Here is a 15065-nt window from a genome sequence, read left to right on the forward strand (position 1 = left end):
AAAGGTATAACTAACTCTAACTGGAATGGAAGATCCTCGCACCTCAGAACTAATCCTTGGCAGATTAGTACATTGTAGACTATTCCACCAAAGAAAAGTTAAATGGTGACTAGGTTTTCTTTGTTGTAAACACACCACCTGTTTATAGATTTTCAATCCGCATATGACAGTATTGATAGAGGACAACTTTACAGCGCCATGATGAAAATGAATATCGCTGCTAAGCTAGTCCGCCTCATAAGGATGACCATGTCGGGGGCAGAGTGTTTTGTGCGCGTGCAGGCAGATCTGTCGGAAAAATTTATGCCAAATAAGGGACTGCGACAAGGGGATGCCCTGGCCTGCCTTTTATTTAACCTGGCATTGGAGAAGGCTGTGAGGGACTCTGGTATTCAAGCTAGTGGTACGCTACTAAATAAGACTGCCCAACTGCTTGCATTCGCTGACGGTATCGATATTATAGCAAAATCGATGAATGCCGTGATAGAAGCCTTCCTGGCACTAGAAATGGAAGCCAGAAGATTAGGCTTGGTAGTTAATGAAGCCAAGACAAAATATGTGCCTACGGGATATAGCTCTACCGTCCAGGAACAACAGCTGAAGATTGCGCACTATAAATTCGAGACGGTTAAAGAGTTTGGCTATCTAGGGTCCCTAGTTAGTAGTGAAAATCAAGAGAGCCTAGAAATTAAAAGGAGAATTATGGCCGCAAATAGGTGCTATTTCGGCCTAGTAAAGTACATATGAAGCCAGCTTATCTCCTACAGCACGAAAATTCAAACGTACAAGACGTTGATGCGGCCAGGGCTTATATACGGCTCCAAAGCATGGACCATAAGTCAAAAGTAGATGAGCGGTCCTTGGCGGTATTCGAGCGGAAAGTTCTCCGTAGAATTTATGGCCCTGTACGTGATAGACAGAACTGGAGAATCAGGACAAACCGGAAGGTATATGCTTTGTTCAAGGAACCGGATATCGCCAAAATTATAAAACTCGGAAGACTGCGATGGACGGGCCATATGGCAAGGATGGGGGATAAAGAAATACCCAAAAAAATTATGGATGGTAGCGAACAAGGTCCCAGGAGGATACGCAGACCAAGAACGACTGTGTGGCAAGAGATGCTTTGGCAATGCTAGCAGTGTTCCCTCTAATTTTTTGTGACCTGTGAGCGCACTTTTTTAGGTGTGTGCAGTTTTTTCTAAAATAAACAAATTTTGTGCGGCAATTTAAAAAAGTGCATATAATAATAAAAAAGCACAGTATTAATATTCGGCCAAATTTTGTACCTATTTATACGCATTAACTCTATCTTACAGCATACCACTTGTACTATCGTACATACAACGGAACACAATGAAAAAACTACCCTAAAATCAAGGGTCTTCAGTTCGTGAAGACTGAATTTAGCTGATTACTGTGGCTTCCCTATTCCATTCAAATGGAAAATAACAAAATTTAAATAGGATGAAAAAATAATTGCAATTTCAGTCGTGATACATTTATTCTGCCGAGCTTTCGACCTAGGGACTAGGACATCTTCAGGGCTAGTTTACAAAGTAATATTTTTACATTGTAGGGTTGGTATGTCTTCTGTCTTGTCTGTTCATGGACTCTCATCAGCGTATCCATATGTTCCTGCAATCGGTTTCTTTGTTACGTTTTTAACAAAAAATTTTTGTGCCCGCAAATACTATTCATGTGCGCTATGTTTAAAATTTTTGTGCGCGCGCACACGCGCACAGCTTAGAGGGAACACTGAATGCTAGGATTCCGTAACTGGAGGGCGGCTGCGCAGGAAAGAGACGCCTGGCGGGCACGTCTTGAGAAGGCCAAGACTCTTCATGAGCTGTAGCGCCATTTAAGAAGAAGGTTTTTAGGAACCTCTCTTAGATATTGCGCCTTGTAGTGAGGCGTTTCTTTGTTGACTTCCTCACCTGTTTCTTGATTTGTGCTAGTAAATTTGTCTCATTTATTAAATTCCGCAGTTGAATCGCTGACCTAATTTTTAATGACAATATCCAAAATTCTCTGAAAATATTTTTGAGAAAAATTGTTAAGATAATTTATTTTCTCCCGCTGCTTCTTACAGTTTGTTTTATTCTCCGAGTTTTTAAGTTATTCATTTTTTTAAGGTGGGACTTAACACCAAACAGTTAACAGTTAATCTTAACATTTAACTCAACAGTTACCAAACTAAGTGCCAAGCTTATACCTTTCTATTATGGCTTTTCTCTTACTTTTCTAAACCAATAAGAGGATGAATTGTAATCGTGCAGATTTCCTATGAAGACATTCAGGAAATATTCCTTTTCAGTTCTTAGTTGGTTTTTACAATTTGGGTTGGGTGCATGGTATCTCAAAAAAGAAAAATGGAAATTTGACACAAGAAGATGCCTCAATAATGTTTGGTCTTACTGAGTCAACCGTGACTATCACAATGATACATTTTTTTTCAACGTTTTTAAGTTTTTTTCGAAAACGTTTCTAATGATTTCGTTTAAACTTGATCTTATTTCTGTAGATACCTAGATCTGTGGCTTTTATTGGTAAAATTTCCACTGAAAATTCGATTAAGGCTGTTTCTGTGAAAAGGGGTGGGGATAGGTTTCTTACAAAGTCTAATTTTCTGGTAGTTTATGGTTCTATTTTTTTAGTACTGTTAAGATAGCCCAAATGCGATGATGAAATTGAGTTGGTAGGGAATTCTTTAATCAAGAATACCTCCTATACACTCAATGTTTTCTTCAGATTGTTCTTTGCTTTTTTGTAAACTTCTTCCATTCCTTTTCTATATTACGCACACAAATAATATATCTTTTATAATTTTTCTTTAAAAAGATCGTTTTAGGGCACCTATCAAGAAGGAATCTTCTGAAAAGTTACATTTCAGAGGGTAATGTGTGGTCACAAACTGTATAATTATTAGTCGAATTAAATATGACTCTATAGTTCTGAATTTGGAGAAAATTTGTGATGTAGAACTTCTAGAATTACGGTGTAAGAGAAATTCGTGAGAGTGAGCACTCCAGCTTTTCCCACAAATAAATATTATTAATGAATAAAAATATAAGAAGTAATAATAGAAACATTTTGTACATTTTAAGTATAGCATGTTCAGCATTCTTTTATCCATCAACAGCACGCCATATTCTACTTTCATTCCATCTTGGAAGTCACAAAGTTTTCAGTTTATTTGAGAATATATGAATTATGAAGAAAATATTTAATAAATAATTTTCTACTCAATATTTCAGTTCTGGTTTGAAGTTGTGATATTCTGTTCAGATTTATTAAAACAAAGGTGTTGCACGTTTGTTTTGGATTTCTCTTTAACAATGGCTTTTGTTTTGAAATTTTATAGAGGGGTCACGTCGTAAAATAGATCAATTTGGCTCTCCATTCATGTCCTGTAGCACCCGCTAGTAATGAAATTCATCCTAGGATCTCTGCCAGCAAACCCTTCCTCTCTAAGAAGGCTTCATCAAATTAAAGAAACTAGAAGGATGCAATATAAGATGTACTACCCTCTAATGCCATGTAAATATCCTGCTTTCCAAGCAAACCTCAAGAAGCCTAAAAGCAGTTAGCTTTAGGGGATAACCACTCTCTGATGCCAATCTCCTCTTGCTTACATCTACCTAAAAACTTTTTTTACAACAAAATACATTTATAAAAAGAAAATCTACAAACACCATTATCTTCTAATATAGTGGAGATACATTAAAAAGTGAAAAGGCAATCTACACTACAAGTATATATATTTTTTACTGCAGTATTTACTGCTTCCGCCTGTGGAATTGTGCTATAACATTTTTATTGGTCTATGCCTAAAATAGAAGTCATAAAAGAAGACAAAAATACCGTCATAACATTTCATTTAGTTACATTCTGCAGGTAAATATAATTCTCCGCTCATCAATAAAGTAACGACTCTTACACCTTATGTATAACATATAATTTATTTTTTATTATAACAATATAAATGGCAAACTTTTTACTGATTTTGTTAAAAAGAAATATTTATATTATAGCTAGGAGAGTGTACTTACACTTATAAGCAACAATTTTTTTTATGGTAAACTATAATTATTTTACAATTACTTCGGGTAAGTTAATCCATTATTGTTATTTCATTTACTTTAAATCGAATGATAACAGAAAACAATCTGTAACCCTTGGAAACAGTATCGCCACGTGGGTAGACATCTGATTGATAAACATATTTCAGCGCCCTGAATTCACGAACTCTGTCACTAAGGCAAACCCAGAATTTTGGGGAAGTTTGCTACATTTTCTTCTATCAAGTATTCTTTCATTTGGATTATTTGATCTCTATCTTAATGAAAATCTTTTTGAGGATACGCTTTCAAAATAAGTTAAGTAACACTATGTTTTTAAATTATAAAATTACCGGCCATCAATAACCTCAGATGTTGACGTGCCTTAAATCATAAAAAGTAAAAATAATAAATATCATCGTTTTTAATTCAAAAACTAATTAGTTAATGACTGTGTGAGGTTTACAGGTGCCGGATGAACGGCGCTAATCTGAGGCATAATATCTCGGTAAATCGAGGAAGAGGGGTCTCATTCTTCCAGACAGAGCTAACTGCACTGAAATGCTAGTTTCATGTGATGGTTATGGAGGCATAATTTAAGGGAAGATAGCCAGATAGTCCAGTGTGTAGCTATTTTTCATTTGTTGGAAAAATGTTAATTGTAAGGAATGAAAGCCCAAGGAAGTTAGGCAGCTTCTTGCTTCTACGACCTAAAATAATGGTTGGGCGTTTTACCCACCTGAACAATCAGACAAATACTTTACTTATCTTTCATTTGCATTGCTTATACTATGAGAGAAGATTAATCAATCCGAGAATCATAATTTTCTTAACAACCAGGTGGTTTTACCGGCAATCATGTCTTACAATGACGATTCAAGACAGTGCACATTCTGCATTCATTCACATTCTGTTTCTGTTTTATTCTGCATTCATTCACATTCTGTTTCTGTTTTATTCTGCATTCATTCACATTCTGTTTCTGTTACATTCTGCTTTTAAATCGGCTGAGAGCCCGGACATTTTGGTCAAAAGCTTAAAGAGGCGACAGCCTGCCTGTCCCGGGCGAATTCCCCTGATACCTACATTTTATTTGAGCCATTTATGGAAAAGCGAATAATTGCAATGCAGTCAACAAAGCATGGAAGCACAAACAGTCCTATTTTCTAAATATAATCGTTATCTTGATGAGTAAATTTTCTAAAAATAATGTAGGCAACAATGTCGCCTTAAATTACAAAATAATCATTAATATACTGCAAATCTTAGATAGGTTCTTATTAGTGCTTAAGGTTTTTTTTTTTTTTTCCTGGTGTCAGTGTTAACAATATTAACCAATCAACAACTTGTATTTGTGGTAGGTTTTTAAATATTGTAATTCTTAATAAATTCTATCAAAGAAGAATACACATAGATGTTGTTTGAAAATATTATCTCCTTAAAATAGAGAGGACCAGCGCAATATTTTGTTATCTCATTAAAAAACTTTTCCCTTTCTTTTTTGTAATTAGGGCAAACATAACTATGTGTTCAAAATCTTCCGTCTCATTACATCTCCTACAAAGAGGAGAGGCCAATTTACCAATTCTAAATAAATATGACCTACAAATACCATGGTTTGCTCGCATTCTATTTATTATGGTAACACTTCTTTTACCAAAATAACCATCTTTAAACCATACTTTATGGTTAACCTGTGGTACCATGGTTTTATAAAATAAGCCCTCATCCGAATTTTCAAATTTACACTGCCATTTTTCCATGATTTTTCTTTTTACCCAGCCCTTTAAATCTGATGGGGGAAGAGGGATCGCTAAGTACTCACCAGAACTACTGGCCTCCTTAGCAAGTAAATCCACAGTTTCATTATTACTAATACCACAGTGAGCTTTGCACCAACCAAACTTAATGTTCTTTCCTTGATTTTTCAGATTTAAAAGAGCTTCGGCAATGTTAATTATTAAGTGATTGGCTGATGCCAACTTCCAATGATACAGGGCATCTAAGGCGCTTCTACTATCACTAAATATGGTGATATCTGTGGCATTCAATGTGTAAGAGTATATCATAGCCTGATGAATGGCGATCAGTTCGGCTGTATAAACGGTAGAATAGGTGCTTAAGGTTCCTCATGTGGTTTGAGAGAAGTGTCGCTCCTAGTGACATTTCATTTCCTGCCAGCGTGAAGAGCGATTATGTCGTAAATTCGGCACATTGGAGTAGAATAACTTGAGCATAGCTATACTCTGTAGTTGCTCACCAGATTCTTAGTCTAATCAAACTGACAAGACTAAAGAATACCGACACTAGAAACAGACAACTAGAGGGTACAACAACCAACCACCTGAGTCACTCTCATTGACAATCCTCACTGAAAAACAATAGAATCTAATCATGCATCCATTATTTTTTTACTATTTAAATTAGAAAGTTATTATTTAGAATGCAGCCAACAAATGGTTTCATGTATTCGTCCTGATATAAGAGATTTAAACCATTATACTTGCCTTAGAACCTGGATTTCCTGAATTATGCAAATATTAGTCTAAATTACGGAAATTAATGTAGTCTACCATATTTTTTTATGCACCTGTTCAATTATTTTTAATACAGTTTTGTTAAAGATCGGTGTTTACTATTAGCTCTTTTCGACCAGAACTGGTGTCGTATCACTTGCGCTAAGTAATCACTTTTCCATACCTTATAGCTTACAGTGTTTAAAATTGGATTACCTTGTTACATTATTAATTTATCTGTTTAGTTCAATTTGGCATATTTATTCCTACAAAAATACCCACAAAAATAGGGTTTTTCTTGATTTATTTTGACTATAAAAGCAAAGAAACTTTAGCAGTTTTAAAGTTTGAGCACTTTTGTGTGTTTATATTTAGTACACGTCGTTTCCAGATTTATTATTTCTAATTGTGATTGATTTTTAGCCTTCAGCTTGGGTCGCGACATTCACTCTTTGTTATCAAAGAATGATATCTAGTCACACGTAACATTTTGGAAAACTTTTATTTTCCCTACGTTTTCAGGTGATTCACAACCCTAAACCCTCTCGAATGTACCTAGGTTCTTTGAGATGATTTATCATTATTGTAAGAGATTGATATTTATTATTGATTGTTTTAATCAGAGAAATATGATATATTTCAATGTGGAATAACACAGAATTAACCTGTATTTAGTTAGTTTCTTTTCTTAATCAAACACATTGCCAAAATTATTATTTAGTTATTTTTTTATTAGAAAATCTGTATCCTAGTTTATAAATGACTTGACAGTAAACACAATAAGGCTTCATAGATAAACGGACTTGCCGCAACAGTCATTCCGTCCCAATTACTACTGTACGAAATGTCAGATCTCAACTTGATTCATTACAAGCTGAGTCTGACAGATCGTCATTTCTCACGCGGTGTTCCTTGATAACTGCAGTCTTAGTACAGAACACTAGCGGCGTTAAAAAAAGGAGTGTATAAAGATGATCTGATGGAACAAAGTGAAAGACTGGCAAGCAACTAGTAACATATTCTATTTCCACCATCCAAATACAATTAAGGTGCCTCTGTGTAGCTTGGATAGTAAATGAACGGTTAAACTACATTTCGGGCTAGTTATACTCGCGTGAACTTTTGTAAAGAGATTTTGTTTCCTTCTTTAACTCCTTTAATTCCCTTCCTCTCTCACTGCATCTTTATTGTCGACAGTTATTAGCCTTGCAAAAGCTGTTCAACTCTGCAAAACGGGGTCAAACTGTGTTCGTAGAGAACAACAGTGGGTAAATGTTGTTGTGGCTGAACAAGTGAATCGAAAAGTCCATTGCTAGTACCCAAGTGGGTACACGGAGTTGCTGTAATTAGAGGCATTAGAGGTTTTACACAGCTCGGGCTGGTTATAATGACTATTATAGCAGTGTTTATGCCTTGCTAGAAAGCCATTTCTCACTATTAGACACCGTTAGTGGGATATCCTAGCTTGTTGGATGCGCTATGCTGTTATAAGTGGATGTATGCGCATTAAAGCAAGCAATTCTCGTAGTCGGGATAAAGAGCTAATTTCAGTCCGCGCCCAATATAACCGTCATTATATATGACTTATTTCTGGACTTGACATAACTTTGCAAATATAATAATTCCAGTTTCTTTACACTGAAAACTAAAAATAAATAGCAATAGTTTTACCCATTTAGGGGTTACAAACCCTCCTTGTTAGGGCTGGTAGGCGGTGGACAATGAAACAGAAAGCAGCTCCTAAAACAACATCCCAGCTAAAAACATTAACAAATCAATAATAATAATAATAATAATAATAAAAAAATAATAATAATCTTTTATTTTTATATTAAAGAGTAATTCCAAATACAAAATTTATTTAGTAGGAAATTACATGGCTTATAGCCAGGCGCCACGGTAGCCGAGCGGGTTAAGAGGCGAGACCTGCAAAGCTAATATGCATTGTGGTACTGGGTTCGATTCCTGGTCTTGGCCTTGGATTTTATTTAATGGTTAATTGAGAAATAGTAAAGTACGTTTGCTAGTCGCCTCCGTCCACGACACCTAGTAAATGGTAGTTGGACGTTAAGCCTCGCCTGAAAAAATAGGCGATTACTTACTTACATAGCTTATAGCCGTTTGCAGGAGTCAGCTTTTAGTAAAGTAAGGAAAGAAACAAATAAATAAATAAAGTCAAAATAAAGAAAGAACAAGAATTAGAAAAAGAAGGAGGTTGAAGTATAATAGAGTGCCAAAGAAGAGCAGCAAACCAAATTGTAAAGCTATTACAGAAGAACAAAATAAAACATTAAACTTCTTGAAAATAAAAGATATTTAAATTTTTGGCTCTCCAATTATAATTTTGTATCTTAAATTCCAGGCACTCCTGGCAAAAGTAATAAGTGTAAGATAATCCGAGGTAGACAGCAAATTAACAATAAAATGACCAGAAAGACTAGAACTACCCATTTTTCGGAGTCGGAGCTCACCTAGAATCGGCCATACAGCTAGTTAATGATAGAGATCCTCCTGTACCCCTAAAGGAGCACAGAGAGCACATGCTATCATCACTTTGCCGCACCAGCCAAGGGACACTATTTAACCTTAGTAGCTCGGCTCGAATTTTAAAAAGCCAGCTAAAGTCTCTAAAATTTAATTTCATGTTTGCTATATGACCAAAAAGCGAACTGCAATCTTCTAGGTCCTTCATAAGTGTCCTGTAAAGGAGGAAACGCTCTGTCTTTCTGGCCCTTCTCACAGACTCCTCCCGAAAAGCACTCTGCACTCTATCCGCCAACGCAGCCAATTATGGTAGCCACACATTAACGACTTCCAAGGATGACTCCAAGGATAAGTCGACATTCCAACGACGGAAAAATGTCGCACCACTTCCAATGATTTCCAGCGCTACAATATGTGAAAGACGGGAAGCTGGAAGCATGAGGATTTTACGGATATATTTGAGGTAGAGGTGTAAGGTGAAATCAATAATATTAAGCAATATAAATTTAAATAATTGCTTCAATTGGAATTAACAGAAAATGCATTTATGAAGGTAGTAAATTGTACTCCCTACTGCTTAGAGTCCCTCTACCACACAAATGAGTTCTCAAAAGAGCTGATGAAAAGAGACTGATGAATTATATATAAAATTTGGGAAATTTTACACAATAGCAAGGAAGAATTTTGTATATTTCAGCAATCATTTTTATTTTTAATTTTTAGCCATATTTTTGACCTAAGTGCTAGGTCATCTTCAGGGCATATACTTATTTACATTTATAATATTTTTCACGGTGTTGCATTCAAGGCTGTTGACTCCTCGGTGCTGATCTTTTAGGTACTGAGAGTAGAATAGAATAGATTAAATTAGGGCGGCCTCAAGGCCTACTCCACTGCGACTCCTTTGGATCTATTGTGGCTCTCCAACTTTAGAGGCTCGCCCTCCAGACCCGTCCGTTTAATCAAACTCTTAATTCTGGAGAGCGACTCCTGGGTAAAGCTCACAGGCCTTGGTTTTTCCTCCCCGAGAAGTAACAAGCTTAGCGTGCAGTGCCGGTTCCTCTTCTTCCTGACAGAACCTACAATGGCTATCATCTGCCAGACCCATGCGATGCATGTGTTTTCTGAGCCTGCAGTGGCCAGTTAATAGTCCTACAATTATCCTTATAGCCCCACGGCCTTGACGGATTAATTTTGAGTCAGCCTCGGCGAATAGCCTCTAATGAACTCCTTCGCCTGTCTCTCTCCTGTGGTAGAGAACCACCATTCCTGAGACCTATTCTGCACCCATAAGTTAATGGCCGCAGACTTAACACACTTCGAAACCCCAAAACAGGGCTCCGGGTCAACGAAGTGTCCCACAGTGCCTTCCCGGACCAATAAATCTGCCGCTTCGTTTCCCTTATGTCCTGAATGACCAGGTACCCAAACTAGAAAGACCTTATTTTGGTCACTAATTTCCTTCAAGGCACCCAGAAAGTCCCAAACCAGTTTTGAGTTGACCTGGTAGGAACTAATAGCTCGTAGAGCAGCCTGTCTATCCGAGAAAATTACGACCTTAGAATTAATAATTCCTCGCCCCTTAATCTCGGTAGCGCAGAACCTAACTGCAGCTAGCTCAGCTTGAAAAACTGTTGCTAGTTTCCCTAGGCCAGGGGTCGGCAACCCGCGGCTCGCGAGCCGCATGCGGCTCTTTTATCCAAATTGTTTGGCTCTTCAGCAATAAATAGTATATTTCAATTTTATTGAAACAAGTGAAAATTTCATGTATTAAAGTAAAAATATTTATTCAAAAAGAATTTTAAATGTGATAGGTTTGAAATTGAATAGAATTATTTTAAAATACAGTACGTAATATACAGGACTGCCGCCATTTTCATTCAAACACAGGTTTAGATATTTATTTGTTTATTTACTTTGCAATATGTGAAAATAAATATATAAAACGTTTAAATGTTGTTGAATATCATAAAATAATAATTAGTTGATACAAATGATCTTCAGAGTTGTTTACACTATCATCCTTGCGGCTCTTGGTAAGATTTATTAAAATTACTTAAGGAGAAATGGCTCTCTACTTGAAATAGGTTGCCGACCCCTGCCCTAGGCTAACCGGAAAGCTACATTTCGGCTTCACCCCGCACACTCCCGCTCCCCCACCTTCTTCTGTCTTGGAGTCTTCCGGGTACCACATCGAATCTCCCACAACTGGGGGTCCACGTCTCCAAGCTTCCCGGTCTTCAATACAGACTTTGAAAGGTTTGTCAAAGTTATATTTGGAAGTCATAAATCCGTAGGCAGGCCCAGAATAGGGTTGGCCTCCCGCTCCTTGATACACTCCTCCATGCCTGACGGTAGTAGGAGCTTGTCCTTTCATAAGCCTAAGGACAATGGCTCTTTACTGAGAGCATCACTCGGTATATGTGATGACCTAGTCCCAAGGTCGAAAGCTAGAAAAATTTAAAAAATAATGACCGAAATTGGCCATATTCTTCCTTCCTTCTGTTGTTTCTATTGTTAGTGACCCAATTTACTGCAATCTTCTTCCGCAGGTTGGCAGTGAAAGTTAATTTATTTGTTCTTACGTTCATCTATCCTTCTTGTGCCTCCGACAGTCGTAATTCATGTTACCTTTAACCTGGAGAATCCACTTTAAGTAAGATGAAACTTTATGTACTAAAGTAAGGTTGTTTTCAAGAAAATGTGGGTTTTCATTTCGAATCTAGATCGAGTTTATTAATTTAAAAGTGAATCTTTGGAAGACTTAATAACTGACGTTGCATACTAATCGGTAATCAAATAACTTGTGCTTAAAGATACTTGAAATTATAAAAACAAAACAAAGTCACGTATTGTGAAAAAATGTTATTTACAGTACGGTAATATTGACAAAGTAATATTGATGACTTAGAGAAAAACTAAGTTAAAACGAGATTGCAAACATAAAACTGGGCAAATAATTCTGTGACTTGAACATAGAGGGACGGGTAATAATTTGCAACAGTCTGCTTACTTAATATGCAAAGCTCCCTGACCGGCTTAGCTCGCGAGATCTCCCTTGGCCGGCTTATTCTGTCATTATTCTGAATGGTATATCAGGAATTCATTACGGGCAGAACTCCCAACTAACACATTCGTCCAAAGTTATGGGATCAACTAGTTAGCTATAATTAAATTATCGTCGTCGTTTTAATGTTAAACTTTTATCATTGCGCTTTTAGTTAATTAAATTATTATTAGGACTGGATTTAACTTTAAAGGGCATTTGGTGTGAGAGCGTTAAGAGATCACAGTTTTTCATATTTTTAAACCTTATGATGTTTGAGGGATAAGAAATAAAGCTACAGTCCGTTCTGGAGGAACTATTTGAAACAAAGTAACACATTTTAAGAAGTATTTGGAAAATTGGTTGTTTTCTTAAGGCCCCACGGTAGCCGAATGATTAGAGGCGAGAATCTACAATGCTAAAATGTATTGCGGTCCTGAGATTGATTCCAAGTTCAGATACTGGAGTTAATTTATTGAATTAAATGAGAAATATGGGCAAAGAATGTTGCGCCTCCGTACACGACACCCGTGATTGGTAGCTGGACGAAAATCTCTTGTTGTGTACAGCCAGCTATCCTCAGCCTAGATAGACTAAACGAATTGGTGAAGACTATCAGTCATCGCCCACTCTTAAGGAAAAGACTTACCATCAGAGAGTCACTCACTTACGAGTAGACTTGTGAATCACTCGTTCAACGCGATGCACAGCTACTCTCCAAGATTAACCATTACCTGCTTGACGTCACACTACCTTTCCTTTATTCCTAATAACGTAGATTCATAACTAGAGTTAACTATAGTTAGCTGGCTTATGTATTAATATATTTGAATATAGTGTTATACCTTTATGTATCTAATTAGTATACCATTATGATTGTTAATTAATTATCCTTTCATATTCATTTTCATCATCCTATCCTGCCTGACTGGCTCTAGGGCGCTAAAAGTGTCCCAAATAATAATCAAGGTGAGTCTGGAAAAGCTGTTAAGTTGGCTGCCAATCGCGTTTTACATTCAGTTTGTTAATTTCCATTTTGCAACATTTGATATTATGTAATGGAAAAGATCTTAAAATATAAATTATAAGATTAAAGGATTTTTAGGATTGGGAGATCCAGGGTTTGAATCCAGCTGCTGGCCCTTAGATTTTTGAACAGTGTTGTCTGTAATGAGAGGACATTGTCCGGTAGCTGGCAGTGCAATGAAAAAAGCTCCGAACGCTACTCACCTCTCTCCAAAAGCTCGCTTTCGCGCTGAAGCAGTGAGTCTCCCACTTTTTGAACCTGTAGAACGCCCTGGTTACTGTTACTACGTCATTTATTTGAGTTTAGAGTCAAACATATGCATAATATTTGGTTATAGTCGGTGCGTCGTACAGGCAACTCATTTTATAAACAATCACAGTTCCACAAAGTGCTTGACTCTTTCACATTTCCGTATTCACATTACTGCTTGTAGTAATTTGATCAGTTTCCTTGTAGATTAGTCTGGAATAAAAACCACATTAATTCATCCAAGGGCATGCAATCGGCTTAAAATTATCCTCTACATATACCAGGCATGTGCAACCTACGGCCTGAGAGCCGAATCCGGCCCCTTTTAGTGATTTTTTACGGCCCGCGTCGACTTTTCCAAACATCATTGAATCTGGCCCGGTAACCCTAAGATAATGCCCGAAAAAGATCATTGTAATAGAGAAATAGGTATTTAGTAGGAAATAGGTATATAGTCCAATTAAAAGTAAACAAGTTAAAAAAAATTGGTTCTTATCGTTTTTATTATCGTATTAATTAAAAGTTCCGCCCCTTGCCACGCCCACAGGAAACTACTCTCCAATAGTAGTGCGATTAGTAATAAGTACATTGATTTGTCGATTTAAAAATGTTTTTGCTTGACTTATATTATATCCTGAAGTACTCCGGCCCTCGTAATCTTTCTACTTTCCAATCCGACCCATAGTCCTTTAAAGGTTGAACATGCTTGCTCTACCATACTCTGACTTACGTCTGTCACAAATTAATAATTTCTTTATTTCCCCCAAAAAATCGTTTTATTTCACTGTTAAAAATATAACTTAAATTCCTCGAAACATTCACTGGAATGGACAAAAATGGAAACTATTGAAGTGCATTCCATATCATTTTTTATGACAGCAGAATAAAAATATTTACCACGAAGTGTAACCTTGGTTCGCTCATAGTTTTCACTATTTTGTTGCAGTAAAACTTGAGATCCACAGCTTCTTCAGTTTCCCTAACTGACCTTGAGATTTTTTTAAAGTATCAATTCCAATGTTATAGGTGTAAAGCGGCAGTAGAAGAATTTACACAACAGACTTCGTGGAGAAAACGGCTGTACATGTTCTTTGCCTCATTAAATCTTTATATGAAATAAAAATCTCAATTTTTTTAAATTTCTCATTATCTTCTTACAGCAGTAAGAGAAAGTAAGAGGGTGGAGTCATTGGAATGGTAGCAGGCATCACCACATGAGATGAACAAAGTTGCTGTGGCAGCTGTTATCTATTACATATGGCACATCTTTTATATGAAGTATACAAACACGTGCATATACTATGTGTGTTTGTGATAACAAAGTATTTATTTTGTGTAACAATGATGCTACTAATGTAATTGGAACGGCCATTGTTTGAGATGAAATAAGCCTAGAATTAATGTAATTACATTTACGGATAGCCTCTACGTTCATCTGTTTGTTAGCTTCTGGATAATACAGTTATTTCAGCCATATTAGTGCAGGCGACTTTACAGCCATAATGAGTTCAAAGTTTTTCTTTTTTACTCTCCTTCTTTACAAAATATTGTGAATTTTTTAACCAAAACAAATATTGATTCATTTCGGCCTGTTAGAGTAAAAGTGGGTAGTCTGGGGAGCGTGAGTCATTAACAAGATCGAAGTTCTTACAACGTGATTCACAAGGGTGGTATGTTGGTAA

General features: G+C 36.5%; 1 protein-coding gene across 1 annotated transcript; it reads left to right on the forward strand.

Moving 5' to 3' along the window:
- Nucleotides 1-243: 243 nt before the first annotated feature.
- Nucleotides 244-747, forward strand: LOC141448493 (uncharacterized). Its single transcript, XM_074116875.1, has one exon. The coding sequence runs from the start codon at nucleotides 244-246 to the stop codon at nucleotides 745-747; it is 504 nt and encodes a 167-aa protein (XP_073972976.1).
- Nucleotides 748-15065: the final 14318 nt, after the last annotated feature.

This window comes from Rhodnius prolixus, unplaced genomic scaffold (genome assembly GCF_049639745.1).
Source record: "Rhodnius prolixus isolate KJV_2025 unplaced genomic scaffold, Rpr scaffold_1, whole genome shotgun sequence".
NCBI classification, from domain to species: Eukaryota; Metazoa; Arthropoda; class Insecta; order Hemiptera; family Reduviidae; genus Rhodnius; species Rhodnius prolixus.

What these genes read in the sequence shown, in the direction of transcription:
- LOC141448493 (XM_074116875.1), top strand. Translation starts at nt 244, where the DNA reads ATGACCATGTCGGGGGCAGAGTGTTTTGTGCGCGTGCAGGCAGATCTG.